The 27,830-nt window shown below is 39.2% G+C and overlaps 2 protein-coding genes across 3 annotated transcripts in view; both read right to left on the reverse strand.

Annotated features, from left to right (window-relative positions):
- Positions 1–13,875, reverse strand: part of GABRR2 (gamma-aminobutyric acid type A receptor subunit rho2) — a 32,678-nt gene extending 18,803 nt beyond the window's left edge. Inside the window, exons 1-2 of the mRNA XM_051777758.1 lie at positions 13,710–13,875; positions 5,444–5,550 (exon numbers count right to left, since the gene is read on the reverse strand). Of these exons, the coding sequence (XP_051633718.1) occupies positions 5,444–5,550; positions 13,710–13,822 (220 nt within the window). The 5' untranslated portion in view covers positions 13,823–13,875. The remainder of the gene's footprint in view (positions 1–5,443; positions 5,551–13,709) is intronic.
- Positions 13,876–15,936: 2,061 nt separating this feature from the next.
- UBE2J1 (ubiquitin conjugating enzyme E2 J1) overlaps positions 15,937–27,830 on the reverse strand; it is a 28,475-nt gene continuing 16,581 nt past the window's right edge. The window contains exons 6-8 of one of the 2 annotated variants that reach the window (XM_051777765.1): positions 26,300–26,429; positions 22,286–22,417; positions 15,937–17,101 (exon numbers count right to left, since the gene is read on the reverse strand). In XM_051777765.1, the coding sequence (XP_051633725.1) occupies positions 16,844–17,101; positions 22,286–22,417; positions 26,300–26,429 (520 nt within the window). In that variant the 3' untranslated portion in view covers positions 15,937–16,843. Of the gene's footprint in view, positions 17,114–22,285; positions 22,418–26,299; positions 26,430–27,830 lie in introns of both variants that reach the window. The other variant, XM_051777764.1, reaches the window with a different exon arrangement.

Here is a 27,830-nt window from a genome sequence, read left to right on the forward strand (position 1 = left end):
AACCAGCCTGTAAAGGTGTTTGTGGTTTCATATATCTTTATTCCTTTGTGGAGTTCACAGCCTGGTGTGCAGAGAATCAGTGGCAAGAGCGCTCCCTCATTTCTTTTTCCCCTGCAGTAAATTGCTCTGTTTTGAGACCTACTCTCCAGTGAAAGCCACTGCACATTCAGCTTAGGTGCTGCACATAGAAAAGACGGTGTTCAGAATACCTTTACAAAAAGCTGCCTTGCATCTGCATTCCGTGGTTGTACAAGGAGAACAGATGGACACAAAAAGTCTCCATTTTGGGTGGGTTCTGACACAAAGAAGACTTTGTGGCTTTTTTCACCTTGCAGAAACTCCAGTTTGAATACCAAACTCTGCCCCAGGTTGAATGGGATGCCTGGTCTGGGGCTAACCTCTCCAGGGAACCCAGGAGGTTTCCACAAGTCCTGTTCAGGAATGACTTCAGAAGATGCCCAACACTAAAGTTTGTTGCACCCCAGTCTCTGCACCTAAAAACGCTCACCAAGGAGCAGTGTGAAATCTTCGAAGGGTGAGTCACACAACTGGGCACAAACACGTTTTTTTTATTTCTGAACACTGGAGCAGGTTTTGGAAGATAGGGAAGAGTGTGCTACCATGAAGATGCCTGGAGTCAGTTTTCCACCCAGCTCTGAGACTAAAGCTTTGCAACATTTCTTTATTTTTTCTCTTTGGCAGTGCTTTCAAAGGCTCATTGTTTCCTTCTGAGACAGTACCTTTGTTCACTCATGTATCTTTGGAGGAGTGAGGCACATGTAGGCCCTGAGATAAAAATATCTACATGGGAAATTAGTAGGTTTGAGACTTCTTTGCTGACAGACATCTCGTGGACACCCAGGGGGGCTGCAAACATCCATAAGAGATCCCATGCCCGCAAGCTGCAAGACAGTTTTCAGTGTATCTTCATGCGTGTGTGTGTGTTCATATACATACATATTTACTTTTTAATGAATATGTGTATGAATGGGTCCTCTTAGATGTGGGCAGCTTCCAGGCAGCCATGACCGGGATATGTTCATCACCTGCCTCATGACAGCAGAGAGCTTTGTTTCTCTGCATCTCACTGACAGCTGTTCATTAGCAGTGAAGCAAGTTTTATTCTGGCCCTTGACAGTAACTCTAAGTGAACTACTTGTGCCTTATTCACCCCACTGTTCATCCATCGTGGCAAAAATACTGCCCAGAAAGGGAAGCAAGGACCAGCTGAAGTTAGGCTACTAAGCTACGAGCAAATATAATAAAAGTAAAGCATTAGGCTAGCCCTCAATAAAGAAGATACAGCTATTTTAAGTATCAACTAAAGCTGCTTATTCATGGGCTCCCTGTAAAATATGAGATGTCATAGATGAAATGCTTAAAATGGGTGTTTAAGGAAGGCAGTAAAACAAACATTTACATAATCTTTAAAAATTAATAATAGTAAATAATACCTGAACATCTGCTAGCTAGAACAAGGTCACTGACATGGAGATAACTCCCGAAGGGTCAAAAACCCTGCAGTCTCTTTTAGCTTATGGAGTCTCTTTGACCATCAACAAAGCAAAAACTTTGTCATTGCCTCTGTACCCAGTCGCCTGTCTCTAATGGGCTGGGAGCAGGCAAGACAACCATGCTTATTGGGCTGTTAATAACACAACTTACACAACATTTGTTTACTCACTTGCTCTTTACAAAGGTACTTCTTCTTGGAAAACCTTTCACCTTTCTCTAATGTTGGGGTTTTTTTTTTCATTTCATCTTGCATAACCCTAGCCTGCTCTGCCCAGTGGTCAGCTGTGTTGAGCTGGCAGCTTGCTGACTGTCCTCTGCAGACCAGCAAGAGTCACTGTGGCCATTATTAAGCAGCTCACACCCCAGCCCCTTTTTAGTTTAAAGTTCAATAGTGAAGTTGTAAATTGGTCCACCAAACCTGGTAACCAACACGTTTACAGTACTGGGTTTCTCTTTAGTCTAATGCCACTCAAAATCTCCTCATTATATTATTTATGTTTTCCAGAATTGAAGTACCTTTCCCACCCGCATCATAACATCACAAGCCCAATGCAGCACCACAAGGCTGGAATCTCTATTAGACCATGGTCCTTGAACTGCTCTCAGAGAGGGTCTTAGGGCAGTGACTGGTTACAGCCATGTGCCATCCCAGAAGCTCCTCTTCTCTGCTTCCACAATACAAAAGCCTTTTTATCCTATGCAGGTCAAACCACCTCAGTTTGACTGACATTGCCACAGGAAAAAACTGGAAGGACTCACAGTGCATAGCAAATCACTGTGACTGCCTGACAAATAACATTACAGACGAAAGTATGAGGATTGCCTCTTATCAGGTTTTTTCCCATCAGGCTTATCATCTGTCACTAAAAATACACTGCATAATTCTGTAGGGGTGCAAGAACTTGTAGCACCCTCTATCTCTGTGTAAGCCATGCTTTCCAAGACTGGAGCCTCAATGAAGCTGTTTCCATGCTTTGCTCCTTATCACATGCAACTTTGGCACAACCTTGCTAATCCCACGTCTTTGTCCCAAGAACCTCTCTAAATTAAGGAGGTTTTAAGCAAAAATTTAAAAAAAAACACCTATGTTTTTCCTTTATAAACAAAGGCACCTTCTCTGTAAAGGCTGTTAGGATATTTCTCAATTTTATAAATATTAGTAGAAGACTTTTGGCTCTAGAAGTATCTTATGCTGTGATGGGAGTTAGCATGGGAAAACAAGACAAGAGGGAGATTAAAATGTAGTTGTATTAGCACAGGAAGAGTGACTCTGTAATTATGTATGTATGTTTGGTGTGATGTGCACAAAAGTGTTCCTCACAGGCTCTGTGATACTGATGAACATAGTAAAAATTGGATTTGTTTCCAGAAATATAATCCAGTGGTGTCACCGAGCATCAAAACCTAAACCATCAGCACAACAGAATAAATCCCCATAGCTTTCCCACAGAACACAGACATCATGCCCTGACATATATCCAGACAGGGGAAAAAAGTTTTAAAAATCAGTGTGGCTCCACAGCTATCTCCAGCTGAGTCATGGGAAGGAGTCCTAATCTCCTCCTAGAGAAGCCCTGTCATCCCACCCTCTCAGACTCAGGAGCCAGCAGGTCTTTTGTCCGGAGTGGTAACAGCTGCAGAGAGGACAGATTGGCAGGCTCTGATCTTCCAGTTTGTCCACATTAGGCACTCAGAAGTCATCAGCCAAGCTCCAAAAACTGAGGTTGGTTTAAAAAAAATAAATCTGAAAACCTAACACCACAGCCTCTGAGCTTATAGCAGGGCAGGGCATACCTGGCCTTTAGGGATGCACATACACTTCAGTGAACTCACTCAACAGAACACAGTATCTGCTTCTCAGTGTCCAGTCTGCTAGGGAAGTTGAAGCAGAGTAAATCAGCAATCCCTCTTCATGTGTGCGAAATCACACAGCTGCCTATCCACCTTCAGAACACAGCATACTAGTGACAGAAATCAATGAAATGTTGATCAAAATCAGTGAATTGTTAATACCACCACTGGAAGTTTTCAAGGTCAGGTTGCATGGAGCTTTGAGCAACCTGGTCTAGCAGAAAGTGTCCCTGCTCATGGCAGGGGGTTTGAAACTGGGTGATCTTTAAGGTCTCTTCCAAATCAAACCATTCTGTGTTTCTGTGGCGAAGCACTGCTATGCCAGGCAAGCTGTGTGGGATCACCACTATCCATGAAGGAGCAGCATGCCAACAAAAGAAAGCCAGGCTGAAAGCAGTGGACATCCAGCTAACGCCTCACAGGTCCAGGCTTTGTGGACAGAAGATTGAAAAAAAAAGAAGCCTAGAAAGTCAGGTAAAGAAAACAAAGACCAATAAACGAACAAACAGGGGGTTAAGCCCACAGAGTGGTTGGTTGGACATTCCTGACAGTGACCATCTCATCCTGGAACCAGGAGGATTTAGGTGAGTCCATGAAACCAATCTCATGTCTCCCTGACCTTTTCATTTTTCAGAAGTCAGGTTCCTTCCCAAATCCACTTTGCTGAAAGGCTCACCTTCCCAAAGAAGCAGCCTGGCAGGAAAAGAAATGCCAGGGATTATCTCCCTTTCCCTAACCAGAGGCTGGTGCAGCAGTATCACTGGAGTATCACCTGCTCCATCTGGAGCAGGTGGAGGACCTGAGAGCAGCTCATTCACCATCATTTTTACAGCCAAGTCATAAAGGAGCAGGAGCAGGTTTCATGTCCAGTGCCTCTTGAGACAGCTCCCAGACCTCAGCCCTGAGCCTCAGCTGCACCCCATGGCTTGTCAGGTGTATTCACACCAGTCTGAGGAGATCCGCCTATGCTCCACCCAGAGGGCAAATTAAGGCAAATTCTTCAACACTAGAAATAGCAGATCAAGTTTAACATTGATTAGCAAAAGAAGTTTTACCTCCAGTGGTCAGGCTGGACTGCAACTTGCTAGCAAATAACAGTGGGGGGCAGGTAGGAATCACTGGTGATGACACATTTGAACTCTGGAGTCTGGAGATATATACATATGAATTGTGAGCATGGGGACAGCACTGTGCTCTTAGAACAGCACAGCTGCACTGTGGGGAGAGAAACATCTTTCAAGTCACACCAGGGATGAGCAGGTCCAAGAAGCTCCATTCTACAGATGAGGTGCAAAAGGCAAAACACCTGTCTCACCAGACAGGGAGAGGTAGCACTTTCACCCTAGATGGCCAATCGACAAAGGATGCAGTATTAGCCATTCAATGAAATCTACAGAAAACTGTCCTTAGCTCTGAAGTGGCTTGGTTATTGATCTAATCAGAAGAGCACTTTCCATACTGGTAATCCAGCACACTTTTATTCAGATACTCTCTTACCTCTGCAGTGGTGAGCCTAGCAAGGTCAGCCAAGCACATTCCTGTAACTGGGTGTGACAGAAGGCAGAAGTGAAGGACACAGAGGACTCTTCCACTCCTTTAGTTGTCTTACAGAGTTTGAGACAAGATTTTATCTGGATGAAAGTGCTCCATTTTCTCCTAGCAAGGATGGGATGCGATCCACCTAATGAGTTCTTTATTTTGCAATTTGATAACATCAGCTGAAAAATTCATTGAAACTTCACAACTACAAGTGAATGCTAAAACCTGCGGCTTGTTCCTCTTCTCAGTAGAGTGAAACACTTACTGGCAGGGTCCATCCTGAGCTCTGGGGAATTACAGCCAAAAAAAGTCAACTGCAGCAACAGGAAGGAACGTAGGAACTGTATAGAGCCCAGAGGGCTATGAGATGAGCATGAGGCCTCTCTGATTTGGCACCAGGTCCCTTCCCTTCACACTGGTGCACTTGGCCACAGGTTTGGTGTTTTCCTTGTTTCTTTTTAAATGAGATTGTTAATTAGATAATTAGATCATTTTTAATTAAATGAACATGAAAACAAGAGAACCATTTTATTCTCACCTCCAAAAGCTGGCCGCATGGTGAAGTCATGTTCATCGACTCTGAGAAGCTGTTCTGTCTTTCCTTTCCAAGCTTTGGTCAAGTCATGGTTCTTCTTAAAGATGTGACTGCAAAAGACAGCAACAGCATTGGTCCAATATCTCTGTGCCCGAGCTGCAGCTGACTTCTGCCAGCCCAGTTTTGGACCTACAGGAGCAGAAGCTTTGTAGGTACAGTCTGAGGAAGGGAAGCAGGAAGGCTGCCAGCACCACAGCATGGACACAACACCACCTTTCCACAGCACTTTGTGCCTCCACAGGTGCCCTGCTGCCTCTGCCCCACTCCAAGATGGACAGGGCGCTCCCTTCACCCCAGACACCATGGCTCCCAGGGAGGCACAAGGCTGAGAGAACAGCATCTCATGGAGGAGCTGGGATGCAGCAAATGTCACGGCTCAGAGCAAGCAACAGCAGAAGCAGCTGGCTGCCCCCACGTTACCTGGCCAGGATTTGGCCAGGTACCAAGGAACATTGTCATGAGAAAGCTCTTTTCGGTGGTGGTCACGCAATGTCATGCACTATTCTGAGTGAACTTCACTTCAGTGCCAGCAGTTTGTGTGGACAGAGGGTTTGCTTTGTCTTCTGGCTTTCAGCAAAAACAAAACCACCCATTTCTCCCTTCAACAGCAGGAAAAGAAGAGTTTTAGCTAAAGAAGTCTGCAATCCTTCACTTTTCCGAATATTAAGGTAGGAAAAACTCTAACCTTTTATTTAATACATTATATGATAACAGTAGAACAAGGATGACAACAAACCCCTGAGAAAAGTGCAAGATAGTCACTAAAATCACCTAAGGGGATAACTACCTGGCAGACAAACATACATTTCTGGAAGAAAATCCAGATCAGCATCTCTGGCTGTTCTCCAGTGGTATAGGATGGAGAACTTGGACCATTAAGGTTCCTCCCTCTACTCGGGATGTAAGATACAACAAAGTTACAAATATTGCTGCAATGAGCTGTTTGTCAGTAACTTACTAAAAGTAATAATGATAAAGAGAAAGAACTTTATACAAAAGGGTTCAGATTCCTTTGCCTGTGCAAAAGAAATATTACTGAATATAAAGAAAAAAATCTTGGAGAAAAAATAAAGAGACTACTTAGGCTTAAAATCTTGGTCAAAAATTCAGAGCTTACAAAACAATCACCACACTCATAAGCGTGGCTGTGGAAAGTGATGTGCTTGGCCTCATTAAAATACAAAGCATGATGAGTATGAGGCAAAGGGAGCAAAAATTGTAAATCACAAATCAGAAGAAAAGTTTCCCATCAGAGCACTCATTTCAGGAAAGAAACTACGAAACCTAGGGGGTGTTGATAGCTGCCACTCACATCAATAACCCATTTACTTTAATAAGGAGGTGAAAAGGAAGCAATAAAATTTGAAAATAAATATATCAAATGGATTTTTTGAGGGAATATAACCCCTTGTGCTCCAGGACACATGCTACATAGAAAACATTGGACCCTTCTTACATCACTTTGGGCTCCTGTTTCAGTCAGGATTCCAGAGCATCTCTCTCCCTGCTGGCTGTGAAATAGAGCCAGCTGGAGCAAGCGTGCTTGGCACAGCTGCATTAATGGTTACCTAAAAGCAGAGTGTCAAACCAAGTCCAGTCACTAATGGGAATGGTTGGAGGCAAAAGTTTAGCTTTTAACTGCTTGCTGCAGGGGGAAAACTTTGCTTCTCTGCAAAGGTTAGGGCTGCTGCCAAAGTGCTCCGCTTTGCCATCCGCAGTACTGCCCCTACGCCTGAAAAGCTGGAAGTGGGGAAGCAGGATCTTCCTGTGTCTGCTTGATTTTAATTATCTGGGAAAGGCCAAAGTACCACTGAATGTTCAATCAAGTCTCTCTTCTCAAAATATGGGGAAAAAAAATCTAATTAAAAATCCAATAAAACTTTGGATTGCCCGCTGTATGAGGAATTAGCATGGAAAACCCTGGCAGTATTACAGTGCCATCTTCTAAATCGATGGCTCAGCCTCACTGAAATGCTGTGCTTTGATCAATTCTTTTAAAAATCATCAAACAGCAAAAAACACACAGGAGAGCTGCTGAGACCAGTCTGTGGCCACTGAGGCTTCAGAGGGCTGGCTGGGGACACAGACACTGTCTCAGGAAGGAAACAGGTTTTCAGGCGCATCCTTAGCCAGGAGTTGTATTTAATAGCCAGCATTTAATCATCAGTTCATGCCCAGTCCTTCAGGTATGTGATGGACAATTCAGACTTTATAGATAGAGTTCTGTCATTTCCTTTCTAATCAACTTAATCCATTTACAAAGATTTTGTACCAAGATATTTTTAATGACAGAAAGTCTATATAGCCTTTGAAATGTGCAACTACTTTTGTCTATTTAATCCAATTCAAGACCAAATTTGTTTTAAAAATAAAAATCTTTATAACAGTGTTTGACATCAACTACGGCAGTATCTTCTGACCCTCTCTGGAAGGTATCCCACGCCACCCCCATCCCTGACAGGCATAGGGAGCACATCATTACCTGCAGCAAAAGTGACACCAGCTGCCAGTGCAGAGCTGAAGGATGCATTGAATACTGCTGCCCATCGGGCACCTTTACTGACAATCTGATCACTGCTATCTCAGAAATCCTCCCCAATGTATTTATAGTCTTTAGCATTTCTGATTACAGATTTCTCAGGGTTTCTTTCAGCTTTATGCACTCTCTGTCATTCACCACTATTCATTTAAAGATACCCATTGCCCCATCTCTTTTTTTGCCAAGTTTTTCATATATAATTTTACTGCTGTTTGTACTTCATTCAAAGGGGATGAATTTGATAAATCTGACTTTTGTGAGGAATTATTCCTGTTTACAGAGGAGAGAAGGGGACAGGTATCTCACTGAGCTTCAGTAAAGACTTCTATATTATTGCCCTATTTTTTTAATATATATTTTCCTTTCCAGTCACTTTTATTCAGAATTGTTCTCAATTGCATAAAATGCTTCTTATATATCAAGGAAAATTAATTATTGATGGCATGAGAAATTAAAGATAACAGCTCAGCAGGACTCAGAAAAGTGGGTATCTATGCAGACATTCAGATTTTTCAGAGCAAGATAAAAAAACTTATCAAATTGGAAACAGTCCTCATGCCACAGGGTGTAAGGCAATGGCTAAGCAGTGAGCGTGAAAGCGAACGTGATCTTCATCCCGAGCATGGTGCAGCTGTTGGCAGCCAGAGTCTGAGAGGTATTCACACCTTCCTCTGGGAAATTCAGCATTGTCTTTGGTCACAAAATGGTATCTCATGGTCATGGGACCTTGGTTCCAATTACCTCTTGGGATTCAGAAAAGTATTGATACTGTTTCAAAGAAATCTTACCTCACCGGTATATTCTCTAGGGGAAAAAAATCTCAAAATGCATTAGTTGAAGGTGTCATTTACTTTGTGTAGCAGCCACAGCGAGGTGGAGGAGACCTGCACACCGTGTAAACCCAGTACCAAGAAAGTACAAAACCTCCTGTCTTTCTAATCAACAAAACGTGACTGCTGCAAAGATCTCCTAGAAGCTAAACGAAAAACAGAAGGTACAAGAACAGTTTGTGACTGTCATTAGCAACTAGCTCACTCCTAGATGAGCATTCCAAATTTATTATCTCCATTATGCTGTGAGTGTATCCCACATAGATGTGTATCTTTAGTCTTAACATACGTGGATCACACGGGATCAGATGCGGCTAAGAAATTTCTGACAAGCCGGAAACCTCAAGGTCCTCGATTTTGTCAAAGTCTCTTTCCATTGCCTGTCAGGGCCACCAATTCAAGTACTAGAGGAGCCCTAGCTGCTCAGAAGCCCTGGTATCTCCACAGTAAGACAGGTCTATCTTGGTTTGCATGGATGGCACACCATGGGACAGATCACACCATCTCACCAGGGGAGAGATACTCTGTTGCCCAACTTCTGGATGTAACACTTAAATCATCTGTAAGTTTATGTTCAAAGCAGGAAAGAAGGTGATTTTCCATGCCAGCTTTCTAGAAAAACTGAACCAGACTCTGGAAAATGATGGCACCAGATCAAAGGGTGTGCACAATCACTGCTATTGTACACATTTTCTCCCTGCTTTTGTTTCACTGCTGTGATACTGCAGTGTTGAGGAAAAGATCCCAGAAGACATTAAACCTCGCACAAGTAGAGGTTCTGCAATGCCCTGGACTTGAGTCCCAGACAAGCAACACACCTGTAAAAAATGTTGATCAACATTTTAATCACTGAGCCACTTACTCAAAATTTTCTGAGAAACCACCATAGAGTAGAGGGATTCTGTAGGGCCTGGGAGGTACCACAGGCTAGAGGACATGTCTGCACTATCTGGTTGAAAAATGTGATAAAAATGCAGCTCTGCAAGGAAATAGAGGGAAGTCGCTGCCAGCAGCAGCAGTTTCAGCAGGGATCACTAGAGCCCTTACTCCAGTGGACTGCTGTTTGGAAAAACAGTCTATGTGCTGAGCCTTGTGCTGCCATGCCCTAATGGTCATCTTCTGCTTCTGGGTCCCAAACTAGGACTCACATGTAGCATACCCTGAAAACTGCAACTCTAATGAAATAGTCCAAATCACTTACCACTTCCAAAAGTCTTGGCAGGAAGTCTTTAGCTAACAAAAAGCTCAAAGCCACTTCTATTTCAAAGGCACAATGTTTCTGCTGATTGAAGCACGAGGCTTCGCATGGTAGGAGAGAGGAACAGGCAGACTTGGAGTTAGGTGGGTGTAGGTTGCTGGAAACACGGCATTCACTGGCACAATCCAGGTGGTAAATTGAGTTCTCAATTTATGCAGAGCAATACACATTACCAGAAGCATTATCAGCAATTGTTATAGAGCAATAAATATTAACAAAAGTAGTAATTCTCAGAGCTTCTTTTTCTCTGAGTGGAAATTCTGTCCAGCTGGATAATCTAGAAGGACTACCTGCATTTGTTTGCAGTTCCTGAGAGGCAGCCACCACCAAGCTACTGAAGAGTACCCCAAACTGTTTCAAAAACTCAGTGTTGGACATTCCAGCAGCACTTGCTTGGCACTTACAGTAAGGCCAATGTGCTGAGGAAGCTCCAAGCACAGATACCCACGCTGTGTACAAGCCAGTACTACTCATAGCAAGTCGGACGTGCCCTGGCAGCATTAGCCTAGACTGTGTACCCAGCTCTCTGGCAAATCCCAGCCAGCAACATGGCAGCAGAGACCACCCGATACATATACCTGCACCTTTCCACACTTACACTGTCTCTTTCAGCATCAGTCTCTTCTTCCTCTCTGGAAGTTTATTCCCTGGTGCGCGGGTAAGGCAGGGGTCAGCCTGCCCTGCTCAGCAGTCACCCAGGGGACTCTGACAAAAGGCTTTGCTCTGTGGTTCATTTATCACCTGACTTTTCCAAACAAAATGAAATGCAAAAATTTTTAACCAACGTTTCTGTTAGTTACAAGCCCTTGGTTTTGTGCACCATTTGTCAGCTTGCAAATCAGCAAGAATGCCCTCAGCTTCATACCACTCACTGATATCCTTCAGTTTTGCAATGTAAGTGGCACAGACTGTACACCCTGGAAAATGTGAAAAACCACCATCAAAGAACAAAGCCAGGACCCGCTACTTGATGAGCACAGACCAATCTTCTGTGCAAAGCCTGGGCTCTCCAAAGCATAACATGAAGCTGTACCGGGCAATGATCAGGGCGGTGATGCACAGTAACAGTTGTTTCTTTAAGTTATACCTCAATTTGTAGAAGAAAAGACGTGTTGTAAGTGAGGTGGGGGACGCAGGAGTAAGAAAATATTAAATGCAACACAGTTTCTAATTAAGCAAGGATTATCTGTTCCACACACTGAGCAAGGCACAACTCATGAAACAAAAATAACGCGTTACAGTTCAGTATTAACACAGACCAAGGGGAGTAATTAAGGGTGCAGAGGTAACCCTTAACTCGGAATTTCTTAATTTGGGTTCCTAACCTGACTCTCCCATATTCCTTTCCCATAAGGCACAGGCTCAACCACTTCCCTGAATAACCTTGGCAGACAGCTGTTTTGGCACCTGTGGGACCAGCTGCCCAAGCCCTCAGAGCTCTGGGGGTGAGGACCTCTATACAGCATGAAACTCTGTACAATGTTCAAGTAAAAAACTACAGAACTGAAGGTGTTCTGCACTTGCACAAGCCAAGCTATCTTCTTGAAGTCAGTATAAAGATCTTTGATCATGTTGATTTATCCTCTTAATGGATACAAAATATCAAACTTATCAAATGTAGATTCCCAAATATAGGAACACATTTTTCTTGATTAGTACGTTTACTGTAAAATTTACTGTATTTCTTACGGTAAGTCAGCAAGAGAAATGCTAAGCAGAAAATGGGATGAAATTATTCAAAAGATCATTGTTTAAATTTCTTTTACATGATTGGGAAACCAGCATAGGAACTAGCTTTAGTTTCCTTTTACTAGATGAGTCCGCTATTTGTTGCTGGTTTAGAGACAACTAAATTTTTCCTATGTATGTGGAAATTTGAAATATTAATGACACTGCTCCATACACTTCTTTTTGTCACAACATTGCAGAATTCTCTGTATTAAAATTATCATTCATATTTGATAGTCCCTAAAAATCCTTTTTATATACTTTTAAATAACCACATTGCATAGGAATTGTATGGGGGGGTATGTGTGTATATACAAAATGAATAATTATATATATATATATATATATATATATATAAAATATATAGTTCCTTAGGTTCTACCTGACTGGAAAATTGTTCATTAAAACCATTACATCACAGAAAACTAAATAGTATCACTCATTCTTTGGAGTATATTCATAAAAATAATTTTAGCAGTGCTTTGACTGCCACTCTATTGCAGCTCACAAAAATAACAGCACTGTAAAAACAGTAAATTATTTTCACCATGTTCAATTGAAGTATAAAACTTTTAACCCAGAGAATGGCACTACTTTTGGGCAATATTTAAAGAAGGATTTATACTATTTTGTTACTTCAAAGCAAATGATCTCTACTACACACAAATGGTTTGCAAGGAAATGTTACTGTTGAATCCCGGACAATCCTCAGAATGTAGACTTTGAAATATTTTCAGAGTTAAATGAAAGGTCTTATTCAATAATTGAGATTCTGTGGAAATCAGTAGTAAAACTTCAGTTGACTTTAGGATTTCAGGATCAGACCCTGGCTGTTTCAGCTTTATAACATTAACGTCACTAAAAGCATATGCCACTGTATTTTTTCAATAAGTAGTGTAAATCTGATAGCATATTATGTATTCTTTACTTCCAATTACATCACATTTACTTGCAAAACATTCAAGTAACAACATTCCTTATAAGTGTTGAGTGTTAAACAAAAAAAGCCCAATAAAATGAATGAAAATATGAAAGTTTACAGCCATAGTGAGGCCATTTAATAAGATGGATTAACCCAATTTTATTTTTGAGCCCTTCAAACAATGAATAGTCTTGTAAGATATAATTGCCACTGGATGACATAACCACAAAAAAGGATAACATACTTTGGACTGTCTGGCAGGTTTGGAAGATTATCTTTTCTAATGTAAACCTCCGGACAAATCTCAGCAATGGTAAATCTAATAAACTTTACTAATACCTTTAACTCTTTCTTGTGCCTTTGCTTGACTTTAAAATACATTTTTTTAAAGATTCCATGTATTTCTTCAAAATGTATTTTTAATTTTACAATCCCTGGATAACTTCCAGGGTTTAATTTACCATTAATTACCATAATGCATGCTCTCCATCTCAAATTGTTAGAAAATAACAGGCAATTCCAAGTGAACGGAAGTAGCACAGGCATTCTAGCAAGCAGGTAAACAACCTGCTCTTGAAACAGTGCTGAAACAGTATGTACATTTGAACATCTCTATTAACTGCAACTAATTCTCTAATTCTCTCAGTAATTTGCATATATGGCTAAGAATAATTTTACAACAATCCATGCTGAAGTGGTCAACTTCTCTGCAAAACCTGCCTTGCTCAGAGTTAATCAATATTAGCATTAGAAGGGTCCATTTACAGTTAAAACTGATTATACTACCAGAGACTGGTATAAAAACATTATCTATAAAGCTCTTTACACACACAATAGACACAAAGATATTGATAGAGTAGGTTTTTATGTCCACATAGTTACGTATTTGCAACATTCCAGGAAAAGAGATATAGTGTTTTGGTAACGCTTACCTCGCCCTCTGCACATCCAGCTGGCTTGTCCACCTCCTCCTCCTGTGTTTTCTGCTTTCCACAAGAAGAACTAAGCAGAAGATTAACAAAAGGAGTTTTGCAAAATAAGGCATCTTGCTGGAAATGGGTGCCGGGCACTCTGCACTCCAGTGACCTCCTGCAGTACGAGTCCCCCCGGGCTTAAACATTGAATCAACTCTAATTCCGGTGTCGCGCGTTGGTCAGCGATCAGTGGCAGAAACGCTGCTTTCCCGACGTGATGCTTTCGACAGGCTTTCAGGGGCTTCGCACTCAAAGCTTTTCCCTCATCACCGCTTAATGATTGGCCATTACTCACCAAGTTTACCTCATAAACATTTCCACTGGGTCCTAAAGGATACTTACTAAAGCCATTATATAAAGACCCGCAATTCTGCATGCGGCTTTTTGCTCAATCCCCTAATCTCAGTGCTATCCTCCTGCCAGACTGTAAAACCAGGCTGTCCCTTTTCATTAGGCATTCCATGGTTTTTTGATCCTTTGTATGGCATCTTTTTCAACTGGAAAACACCTATGCCACATTTCAGACATGTATCTTATTGTAAAATATATGTATTTTGATGCGTTTATAGCAGTTGAGGGTTTATTTTCTGATTTAGTCTGGCTCTTCGTGCTGTTGAACATAGAATATGAACTATTTCCTCTGAAAATGCTGACTTTATTTACTGTTAACTTTTAAAGGAAAATTAAAACAGAAAGTCCCAAACTATACATGCAATTGACTTTACATAAAACAAGTTGCCATTAATGTGTTTGGTTTTTTTTTTTTTTTTCAAATGGGTATTTTGCATAATCAGGCATTTGAACTCTTATCAAAGAAGATTTAAATGAAAATTTTAAAGTTACAAGCAGCTACTTCTTTAATCACAAGAAAGAAGCTGTTTACAAAAAACCATTGAGGGGGGGGCTTATTTCCTCACAGCTCAGTGGCAGGACAATGCTGACTGTCCGTCTGAGTTAATAACAGCCAGTGCGTGGCACAGGTACGAGAGCAAACATTGTCTTGGCGGAGCAGTGATTCTGGAGGGAGAGAAAAACACACTCAAAGCTTCCAGAGGAGTGAGCAACTCGGGTCAGACCTTTTCCAGAACTCTCTTCTGTGAGCCCACGTTTGCAATACTTGAAGTGAATGGGTATTCAAGCACCAACTGGGAAACAGAGTACTTCTGTATTAGAGGCTACAGGATGTGCAGAGGGTTTTTAGTGTTTTGGTGTGCCGGGTGCTTTCTTTTGTGGTGGTGGGGGAGAGGAGTTGTGTGTTGGGGTTTTCTGTTTGTTTTTGTTTTTTTTTTAATTCCTAATGAAATAAAAAATTAGGTAAAAAGACAGTATATCGACATCAGACTGTTCTACGGCAGAATGTGTAACTACTGAACAAATGACATACTTCTGTCGGAACTTCTAAAAAAAATATTTTTTCATCCTTGTTCCTTTGTACCTGCAAACAAGATTATCAACAGTGCACAGAAATGCTAAAAAAGAAATCATCTTTTGGAGTTTTTAATTTTCCACATCTCCCTTAGACACATAACGGGCTTTCCTTATTTTAGAAGTTTTTATAGCTACTTTAATGTAATATATGCTATAACTAACAAAATCTAGGAAGCTTGATAAATACTTGCTGAGAAACAGGATGAGAATCTCACTTAAGTCAGTGCTATCATGTCTGACAGCAACAAAATGAGAGCTAGCTAAATTTCCTTGTCTTTGAAATAAACACACTGAACAATAATTTGAACAATGATACCAGAGGAAAATTATCCCACCCATTGTGTTCTTCTACTTCACTCCAATTTAAAGTCACAGGCAAAACCTCTCAAAACCTTAAAAATCATAGGTCTGATGCTTGTATATCCATTTTCACAGTATTCATGAATATTACCAGTGACTTTTTAAGTAAACTTAAAATAAGAAAGTCTCTGGATCTAATATAGATTTTAGGTTAAAAAAAAACCCCAAACCACTAACCCCCTCCAAATGAACAAAATAAAACCCAACCAACCAACCAACCAAAAAAAAACCCTAAACAAAAAACAAACAAACCCAAAAAACAACCACCAAAGAAACCCCAAAACAACAACAAAAAAACCAACCAACTAAAAAAAACCCCAAAAACAAACAAACAAAAAAAAAAAATCAGCCAAAAAAAAAAACCAAAACCCAGGCAAACAATAAATAATATGCCATGTGATATTTGAAGCATATCCAAAGAGTGGCTTGAAACTTTATTACTAGTAGGATTGCAATAAATACTTCTCTTAAGCACGTTGAGATATGAGAGTTTAAGTATAACAAGGTTTAAATTTTCTTTAGTAAATAAAACCACATACAAAACATTCAGTTCAACACATTATGTATATTTCTGGTATAATGAAAAGACAATAGCTCTGGGTAAATAATTATATTACATATTTATAACTATTGCAAGAATAGACATGTTTTGTAGTATTGCAAATTTAAAAACAAGATATACAATTGAAAATACTAGAAGAGGACATTCAAATCTTTCAAAAGATTATCCAATCTTTCTTCCAAAAAAATAAAAATCAAAATAATGCAAGTAGTTTTCTGGCCCTTTCTTTCCTCCCCTTCTCCTTTCCCCCTTCCACACACACAAAGCAGCTTCACAATTTGTATGTGTTCCACCTCTAGAAATGTGTCATGGTAAATCAAAGTGGTTACGAAAAAGTTCACTGGACACAAACACATAGTAGTGTTTCATTTTATAATTCTCTCTTCAATTTAAAATCTTATACTAACTTAGATGGGTGATTAATTGCATTTATGTTCCATAAAAAATTAATCAACCATTTTTTAAAAATTGTCTTTTTCTAGTTTATAAATTACTCAAATTTAGGCCCATCCGACGTGCCTTCATGTTACTATTCCACTGCACTGTTTCTCTAGTGGGCACTCAATTAACACATGTCCCACTTTGCTTTTCTTACAAGTAATGTATCTGTAGGTACATTAACGACATTCGTAAGGATTTAAGCATAAATACAAAAAGTAGCCTTTGTAAACAGTTCTCATGTCATACCCAATACAGAATGTTCAATGAAGCATTCAGGTCCCTGCTGTTAGGACAAACAACCTTATAACTCAAATATATACTCGTTAGCCAAACATATTCTGCGAAATATAAGAGCTGCCAACGCAAAGGTCAGAAGGACAATCAGAACAGTTGATCCAGTGTGGTTGGTGTTGACTCTCGGCTGCTGTGCCCGGTTGAAGTCAGTGGAGGATGGAGCCCGCCTCTGACTCTGCTGCTGAGCACGGCGCTGCCGGGGACTCAGGGATGTGCTAGTGGACACAGCTGGAGTGCGCTCCTGACCGGCCACTGCATTGCTGTTCTGAGTTTCAGACTAAAAAGGAAACATGGAAAGTTGTGAGAGAAGACACTGCATGAGGTTAGCAAGAAATAAAATCATAAGGACTAAAACATAGTCTCCAGACTGCTGTTAATACTTGAAAGCCTGATAATACATGTCACTAATCATTACAAGACTGTTGTAGCTGTCACCTTTGTCCATACACTATCTGAGAAGTATATTTCAAGCTGCAAACTAGCAGTCCTATGGACAAGAAAAGGCTGAAGAAAGTCTGCCAAACAGTATTTGTCTTAAAGAGATTTCAAATATCTTTGTCTAGGATTTGTTTAACTCTTTGTTGTTCAAGAAATCTTTAATAATCCTCCAGATAGTTTAATCTCTGAGCATCTGTAATGTCACCTACACTGAAGGGGAAACAATCTGGGGAGGCCAGGAAAGGAAGAAGAGAAGTCCAGAGAACTGTAATTAAGCAGTGCTGCATTGCTTTCTGTGGACAGCTGGGTCCAGAAATCTGTTTTCATCACCACCAACGCCACTGGAAACACAAAACGAAAGTCATCCTAAACACAAACCACCTACGTGATCCCAGCAGGAGTCCCCAAGCACTGCACATGTGCAGGCACTTACCTATTGCCCTCTACTGGGCAAACGTCGGTCTGACATTACAAGTACTAAAAAAATAAACTTCGGCAACTGATGTTCATTTTTCCAGTTTGTAAGACTGAAACTATGATTACTGATCTTCCACCAGACTAATCCTGCTTGTAATACTAAAAGGCTCAAATTTCCAACGTTTTAGTATTAAAAATAACGATACAGCACAGTAATTAGAAATAAACATTTTTACAAGGTTCAATTTAAAAGCACTTAAAAAAAAAAAGCCGCTCTGACAAAAAATTGCAGGGTTTTTTTTTTAAGTCTTATTTTCAGTTCTCAGAACAGTGTGCTAGTATTCCTAACTTAAAGCAACTTGCAGCTATTTTCCAGAGTTAGCTTTCTCCCCCTTTCCTTCTAAAAGATTATCATCACAGTAGGTAAAACTAGAATTCTGGACATTTTATATGTGCTTCCAAACAAAAGCTTTTTAACGGTCACAATATCCATAACCTTAAGCACTGTTTCAGCCAGCCACTATATCCATAAAAGACACCCTTTCCACATGGCCAGATAGGGAATGCCCTCAATGTGTATCAAGTTTGAGGATCCACAACACAGGAACCAGCACTTGGTCTCCTGACTCTTTGGCCACGTGTTCTTTATGTGGGAGAAGAATTCTCCCACATTTACGACTAGTCAGTGATTTGACCAGCCCGGGAAGAGACCTTCCTTTCCTCATCATTACTATTTTCCCACTGTTTATCATCACCAAAGAAGTACTGATGTAATAACTCGCCACCTTTGACAACTTGCCTGTTTACACAGGTTTCTTGCCTAAGTAAGCAAGCAGTTTGGGTAGCTTCAAAGAGAAGTGTTTTCAAAAGATACATTTTATCAGCGGAGACATCAAGAATACCATGAGCAGCCTGCCATGACTTCCACAACACTGCAGAAGAAAACAATTCTGCTTCATTTTGAACTCACCTGAAAGCTCCTCATGCCAAGGAAAATAAAGACTAAGTCAAATCTTTGAAAAACTAAGTTCCTAGATTCATCACACTCCCATTTTCCAAAAGGGGAGAAGGAGAGGAGTCAATTCAGGACACAAGAACTGCCAAGTCAGCAGGCAAAGTGCTTTCCTCATTCAAATAGTTTTAAAAGAAATAAAAAGGAAGAAAAAGTCTAGAAATATTCCTGATCCTTCATATTACTAACAAAAATAACTAGCACTGGTTGTCACACAAATCCTCTCAACGCTGCAAATGTTAAATTTAAAAATGAAACAGAAAGGCCCTCTTCTGAATAAAACAAGGTGTCATACACTGACATGAACAGATCTGTGATTCGAGAGAAACTTCACTGACAGTTTCAAGGCTTTAAACTATTTTTTTAAGGAAATTATAGGTGGATCATGGCAGAAGCAGATCAACTGCTTCACCCAAAGCTCAGCTAATGCACTGCCTTGGGATTCCCAACATAATCAGTGACACGCAGAACTAAGTTATATAAGAAAGAAGTGATCATTACCTGATATAAATTTGGGATCAGATGCTACAGTATCTTAAATAATACATACATGTATCGCCAGATAAAAGATTTTTTTCGTTTGAAGACTTAATTGTTAAGAATCCCAAAAGTGGCAGATGGCCTGTATTATAAATTTTTTAAAATATCACAATCATCTTGTTTGCAACATAATGGCAAGTCTTTAAATTCTCCTTAAGCAAAAACGTCAAGATTTTTAGACTACACAATACCTCGCATAACATAATTTCCATTAAATATTAAGTCATTTTCTGCCAAACCACACTGGAAATGTTGTGGATGAGGGCTCAGTAGACTTAAAATAGAAATATTTAATAAGAGCTACATTGTAGCCATCTTTAGCATCTGATTTTTACAGCCATTTAATACGAACTTGTGTCATGTTACATATTTGAAGCTTCTGAAACTGTTAGGACTAGTAGAAAACTTTGCTCTAAGGACATTCGAGTTTGATGAATAATGCTATTTCAGTAAAATATACTGATATTAGAATTAACAAAAAGTTATATCATCTAACAAAATGCAGCTAAGGAAATTTACATTATGTTCAGTCTACTGAAAACGGCAGCATTCATTGCATCCTTTACATCTCCAGGCCATTATTTTAAAACTTTTTATCAGAACTGTATAAGTATTAAATCATCTTAGAAGGGATGTTTTAAAAATATAACAAACTCTAGGAACTCAGAACCATAAAAATCCTCTGGGTTACTGAAGCCTCTTTCAGTTACACTCATGATTTGGAGAGAGATGCAGAAATAAAACGACAGAACGAGAGATGGAATATTTGTTTGTCTGTAAAACTTCCAACTGAAGAAAAGCTGAAGCTTGACACAGGACAGCTTAGTGGTTCATATTAAAAATGTCTTCTTTTTAATGAATTAAAGTTAGGCCAAGTACTTCCGATTGCCAAGACATTTAAAATTTTTGCTGTAGTATTATGAAACTTAAGACACTATTTAACAGTGATAAAGGGAAACACTTTTTACCAATGTATCATTCAGAACACATAATTAAAAATAAAGGCTTTTGTAAGTCTCATGCATCAGAACATAGCCTCATTTTACGACAGAAACCTGTTTCATCAATTCAAGTGTTCTCTGCCCTGGCTTCAGACTCCTCACAAGTACTATGCTGCACAGTGCTTTAAGTAGCTGTTTCTTATTAATGCCTAAAGACTGTTTTCTTTGCAGCTCTGTATCCTTTTACACAAGTTGCTGTGGCAGCATTTTCCAGAGCCTTCATGGTACCATTGTTCCTTTTCTTGTTCTCATGCTGTTGTACTCATTGGACTTGATGATCCTTGTGGGTCCCTTCCAACTCAGAATATTCTGTGATTCTGTAATTTGACTTGTACCTGCAAACCTCGATAATGTTGTTGTGACAAGTTTTCCTGAGAAGCAGCTATCTTTGGCATGAGAATCAACCCCTTCTCATTCTTTTTCTTTATTAAAAGATAAGCCATTTAAAGATTTGATAAACATTCTCTAATCATATCAGCGCACAAAATCTTAAGAGCCAATATGCAACATTTTATCCAAAAAAAAAGGAAAAATTAGTTTTGATGTTACCCACATCTAACATAACTTAATAAGGTGGAATTAGGTCTTTACACAACAAGAACTAACCTAATAAACTAATTTTACACATGTAAGAAGCCCAGTCAAGTGGAAAGGAACTGAGGTTTGCATGGATACTCTTTCACACCTATTAGCAGATCAAGGCCACAGTTCCCTACTTTGAGAAGATTTCTATTAACTTTTGCATGAATAAGAACACAAAAATAGCAAGCTCAAATTCCTTAGATAGTCTTTCCTGTTACACGTTTCTTTTTTCCACTGTGTGACTGTTTTCACTCCCAAATGGCTCCAGATAATTCCTCACACTCAAAATGTGACAGCTCAGAAACATAGCTGTTGCTTTAAATTAAAACTAACAATCATGAATGAAACAGTCTGATCCCTTAAAACGTGAATCCACATATTTACAGATAACCACATATATAAATGTTTTTAAGTACATTTATACATTTAAAGGTCTCTTTTCCCATAGGACTGTTCTGCTAAAAATGAAGTTAATCCTTACTTATTAAACCAGCATAATCGATTAAAACAATTTTCTTTAAAATGGGATTAATCAAAAAAAAGTCTTTTTTCCCTCAAGAAAATGCCAGCAATGCCTTTGTGTGTCAGCTAGCTCTACTATATTAGCCAGGATTTGTAATAAGAAGAATAAAATACAATGGTTTTAAATCCTGAACAATCTGGAAAAATCCTTATTGTGGGGGGAAAAAAGTATGCTATTAGCATGTTTATATTTCTACATAGCTTGAAAATATGTTGCAAACACGCAACAGATGGTCTGATGTTATTTGACATGTTTTCGGTTTTTTAACCAATCTACAGCCCGGTCTTCTCTCTAAAAAAGGCAGCTTAGCTGGGATTTGCCTGCAATTTATCAGTGAATTTAGATTGCATTTGTCACAGTCATAACAGCAGCTGCCTTGGCCCTTCACCAAACCTCGGTCACTTCCGAAACCATTATGTAAGCCCTACACCTAACAGTATTAAAACATAAGTGTCATACTTCAAATGGTAAGAATATTTTACACTTATTGAAGAGGTTATAAAAAACAGGAAGACAATCTCAATTAATATTTAAAAGCTACAGGTTATCACTGAAACATTTGTTGCCTCTGGCTAAGAATTCTATCAAAAAAACCTGCGCTACGTTATGCAGATGGTAAACTGCAGTACTTCAGACACCACTTCAGTATTTTAATGAACAGTTAACCCCTATATTAAAGGAACTACTGGGAACAAGAATTGCTAAAAGAACATTATTTTTTGTTTTTAAGAGAAGGAAGTGAAAGCAGAGATCGCTATTTCTAAAAGTGATTCAGCATACTCTTGGCTAAAGTTCACACATAGATTTTATACAAAAGTATGCAGAAGTTTTACAGAAATGTATTAACTACATACTCTTAATTAAGATTCCAATCAGCTTAATAGGATCAATTTCATGTTCAGGCTATGCCCAGTAAAGCTCAAAGATGGACCATACCGTTGCACTTGCTGGATCCTGGGATGCTCTCACTGCACCTTCCTGCTGGGGCTCACGTGAGGCAGCAGAGTGGTTCAGTCCTGATGTGTTTGAAGGTCCAGCATCAGACTTCCTGGATGAATTGACTTCTGCCTACAAGAAGTACATATGTACACTTAAGAGATGAAATCAAAATTGCTCCAGAAAGATCTGGCTTATTCTGGAATGTGTATTTTAATGTGAGAGAATATGAGGCTTACCGAAATGTAATAATCAGGTATGCCAATTGCCTTTCAATCACACATCAACAGGTTCGAGAAATTTCCATTCTTTAGAAATAAGACTCTAAATGTGCAAATACCACAATTTTAAGGTTTTTTTGCACATAACAACAGATATGACATTCAAAAAAGAGCACAGATGTATAGAAAAAAAAAAGATTCTTTATAAGATCCAGGATATTATGCCAGAAATAACATCCTTTTTTAAAACTTCCATTTTGCATGTCCTTAAGACAATGCTGATTACTGTTGCTGCAAGTGAAGTAATAGTGCCTGTTTCTCTGCAGGACTAACGAGCCTGTACTGGTTCTAGTATGAAGTTGCCCCACAGCCAGAGTGGGCACATATGCATGACACTACACTAGGATCAGGCATGCATACCAGTTCCCAGTATTTAAACTTCAGCACAAACAGAGTAAAAGAAAAATTACAAGTCCTTATAACACTGCTTTCATACATGTTTATAAAATGTCTATGAGGCATTATTTCCCAGAATTTAGGTTTCATGCTTTGGGAAATTTAAGACAAGAGATCAGTAGGGACATGTAGAAGAACATGAAAAACAGTATATGCCTGCAATAATCTCTTGGGAATGGAAAAGGACATAGCATCATAGTGCTGAACTGAAATACTTTAAAATTCATACATGTAAAAAAAAAAAAAGTCATGACTGGATTAATTTTTATCAGTAAGCAAGTCACCTCCCAAGTCATGTATCTAGATCCCAATTTATTATAAAGATGACAATTCCAAATCTAGTAACTGTCTTCAAATACAGACATAAGTGGTAGCAGCAGTAGCAGCAGTAGCAGCAGTAAGAAACACACACAGTGTATTAGAAACCAACCAGTTATGGTGATAACAAACTGATAAGATCACAATATAATATTCTTTCATGATACTATTTTGTGTGAGGAAATTAAATTCCCTGTTTCTTGATGTGTATTATCTTAGGAGAATCCAAAAAATGTCACTGAAACAATCTGAAGATGAATTTAAGATATGAAAATACTTACAATCTGACAACATTGCTCTCCCTTTCCACTTGACTACTATGAACTCTAATATTAGACAGGATAAGTTGTGACTCAAATATGGATCATGAAAAAAGTAACACAGAACTATGAATAATTTGGACTGGAATGGACCTTGAGATGTCACCTGGTCCAACTCCCACTAGAGTCATGTCCATGTTCAAATTCTGAACATCTCCAAAGCTGGAGATTCCACAGCCTCTCTGGGCAGCCTGCTCCAGCATTTGACAACCCTCGGGGTAAATTTTTCTTTCCTATATCCAATTCTAAGTTCCTTCCCTCGAAGGGACCCTGTGACCACTGCTTTTCATAATTCTGCTTTTTCCAAGATGAGTTTATCTCTACTTTACTGTTAATCTCTATAAAGCACATACACTACAAAATGTGCATTTGATTTACTTTTGTTTATGAAAATACTAAGTCTACTATCTAGACTAAAGTCAGACTAACATTCAAAAAAATGACACTTGACAGTTCTCAAATCTGAAATATCTTTTTTGTCACCCTGTCTCTCTTTATTCCAGCCCTTACCTCTACTTCCAGAAAAGCTTGAAGGAACATAAGACACCAAGGCATGATGACAAACATATTTGAACGTTATAATGAGGGTGAGTGGATAATTAATTTTACTGTGATGGCCACATGTAGGTAAATACATGGCCACATGTATTGTTTTACAGTGATACTTATGCTATAAGTGCTATTAATCGTCTATCTTTCCTGTTGGTTTTTTTACACAAAATGGAATTTATCATATATAGCACCTAAAATGAACAAAATTATGAACAAAACTATTTGTAAGTCAACATAAAGCTGATTAAAAATGTAATTTGCTATTAAAGCAGACAGAAACAAAGGTGGAGGCTCACAAAAGAAAACTGTAATGAGAAAATGTGTTGGGTTTTTTTTTCCCTCCTGAATTTCATATTCCTATCTCAGTACCACACTGGGGCTTTTAAAAAAAGTTACCATTTTGCTTAAAGCTGGTATAAAACAACTTCTCATAACCCCAGACTCCCCTAGAAAAAGTCAGGAAATCTCTTTTTGAAGGATGAAGCTAATGCAGAGGTTACTAATATGTTTGCCAGTAGAGAGACTCTCTCAAATTATACACTCAATCACCAACCTGATATTAAATCTTATCCCATAAATTGACATGGAACGTATCCAAATGATTAAAAAACTCTGTATTCCCTCCTAGTGATTCATACCATTAATTTACTACAAACACATCAATTGAATACCTCAGCCTAACATCAAACAAACAAACAACAGGAAAGTCAAGCAAAGCAGAGAAGCGGGAAGCTTAAAAAACCCAGTCCCTAAAATTTGATTTGAGAAGGGAAGAAACGCACAACCAGAGGACAAAACTGATTTATCTTGTAAGAAAAGCTAAAATGGATTGTAAAAGGTTTGAGGCTTTTTGTTCATTTTTCCCTTGATAAGTGCTTGTTCTTACAAGGTGGTGTTAAGTATATGGATACATGGAAAGCACCAATATTCTTTAAAGGCCAATGTCCCTAAGTCTTTCATTTTAAAACTGAAGATATGAAATGTAAGTAAAGAGTTCTTTCTTAAAAAAAAAAAAAGAAAAAAAAAGGCTTTGATATTTCTAGAATTTCTTTGATGAAGACTAGCAGTTCTTAAGTAAAAATCAATCCTACATTTTTAACCTTTATATATTGTAAAAAAGTCAGAAACAGGTAGTCAACTGCTTCTCCACGTAGCTCAACTTTAAAACTCTGTCCCTAAACTAAAACTATCTCCTCATCTTTGTAAAATATTTGGAGATGTTTTTATCACAAGTGTTATTACACACAGACCCAACCATGCCAACAAGATGGCAGAGGAGTATGCAGGTCCCACAAAATTGGCAGTAATGCTCAGTAGAAGGTAATCTTTAATTTCATAGCACAAAAAAAAAGTAAAAGTAGTTCTAAGGAGAGTGTTAGGAGAACATTGGTGATAAAAGGGGACATATGAGCATCCCTAACTTTAGTGAGGATGTGTTTGCACCAATGCCACACTGTCATCATATGTTTCACTGTAATTCCATGCCATCATGCACAGCAGTCTTCCTTAGTGGCTGATTTAAGAGTTTAGTGGAAAACCCAGTGAGAAACAACACTGTGCATGCAAGACATGCAATTCTCTAAGGAATGTATTTGTCTAAACAAACCTTGCTTTCACTGAAACACAAGCTAGAGAACACATTTTTCGGTCACAGCAACTTCCATACCAGAGTTCAACTTTCAGTATCTTCAGATAGTAGTAGAGTAGTTCAAAAGAATTTGCAATCATTTTTCAGTAGTAATATGTTTTATTCCTTCCATAAGCAAAAAGGAGGGGAAAAAAATCACAAGGGAAAAAAATTTAGGTTAGCTTTGCCCAAATTTTCCTAACACTTTCCTGATAAGACTAATTCTGGAGAATTTAACAAAGTTATTAGTGTCTGAAAATGTGGAATTAAAAGCAACATAGTTAGGCAGTTTTTACCGCAGTGCTCACTACTAAAATTAAAACCTATCAATCAGTGCTTGAGATGCACAATTTATTAATTGGCAAATTGCAAGAGATCCACTTTTATTTTTCTCTTTCAGACTGTACTAAAAAAAGAAGCTGCCACATAGCAACTGATGAAGGTTTCTGCGATTTACAAGTTTTTCCAATTATTTTAAAATTCTACACAAGAGAGATAAAAGTTTAAACAGTAACTTCACCTTGAAGCTAATTTGTCTGGCAAGTTCTTTAGCCTCCTTGTCCGCCTGGCTTGACACGCTTCTGGATGTTAGTGGTAAGAGGGCTGTCTTCATAGATGTGCCACACATTTCACAACAGAAGTCTTGTGACCTGGCCACAAATGACACAGCTCAGAATAGCATGTTCTCATAATGTTCTTGTGTGCTTGTTTAAACAAACTGCTTGCAAAACAATCCACAGAAAGACAAGTGGTGGCAAGACCAGTAGGTTAGAAGTAATTCCCCCCTGCCTCAAAACACTGTCTTGAAAAAATACATTGAGAATTATCTACACTGCAAACACATATTCTCTCATGTAATTTAGGAAAGTATTAACAACTGACTTACCTACTAGTATTATTTATACTTCATTAGTAATTTCTTTCAATTTAAAAAATTATTTATACCTACAGCAAATTAAAACTATAAATTATAAAGATCTAACTATTATTACAAATACTATATAGGATCCAGGAACTTGCACCTCAAATCCAAGAATTTCAGCTTCTGTGACAGCATTTCCTCCCTCTCTTGCACATATAATTTGTCTATAGGGCACACTGCAGGCTGCTCTCCAAGCCTGTGAGAAACCACACAACCTTGATAGCATAGTATCAAGGCCAGCCCACGAACCCTACCTTTGAGCAGAGTTTATTAGCTTTGACTCAGTGCCATGCTAACAGAAAAGCTGCAGCTTCCAACAGCTCAGAGTACAGGTGCAATAAACTCACATTTGCCTGCAAAATAACATACTAGTTACCATTTGGAATTCAGTAACTTTGCTTATGTAGGGATATGCTTAGGTAGGGATATGGCCTTTCAGGTACCTTCTCCTTCCCAGATGGGAGAAAAGGAAAGAACAAAAAAACCCCCATAGGTATAAGATCATGTTAGGATAATACTGCGTAGCTGAGGTTGGGATGGTCTTCTGGAGATAACACTGAGTTACTGAGTTATCTGAGCAAGTCTCCTTGCTCAGAGCAAGGTCAAGTAGAGCATGTTGCTTATGTCTGTTTCCAGTCACACTTTTAACAGCCCCAGAGAGAGAAGACTCCACCTCTCCAGGCAACCTGTGCTAGTGCTTTGGCCACCTTCACAATAAAGATTGTGAAGATGGCATTCAAACTGATTTTTGTGGGTTTCAGTTTGTGCCTGTTGCCTCTTGTCCTGTTACTGGATGTCACTGAGGAGACCCCGGCTCTGCCTTCTTTACACCTTCCTTTCAGATATTTGGACACATGGACATGATCCCCTGAACCTTCTTTTCTCCAGTCTGAACACTTCCAGCTCTTCTAGTCTCTCATTGTATGAAATATTCCCAGGTCCTCAATCACCTTTGTGCCACTGTACTGGATTTGCTCCAGAAAGTCCTTCTTTGTAGCACCTTGACCTGGTCACAGACCTGACTTGGACCCAGGATCCTCAATGTCTCATCAGTGCTGAGTACAGAGGAAGGATCACTTGCCTCAACCTGCTGGCAATGCTCTTTCTCATACAACCCAGGATACCATTA

The sequence above is a fragment of the Manacus candei genome, unplaced genomic scaffold (genome assembly GCF_025592945.1).
Source record: "Manacus candei isolate 608988 ecotype Guabito, Panama unplaced genomic scaffold, ASM2559294v1 h1tg000011l, whole genome shotgun sequence".
NCBI lineage: Eukaryota > Metazoa > Chordata > Aves > Passeriformes > Pipridae > Manacus > Manacus candei.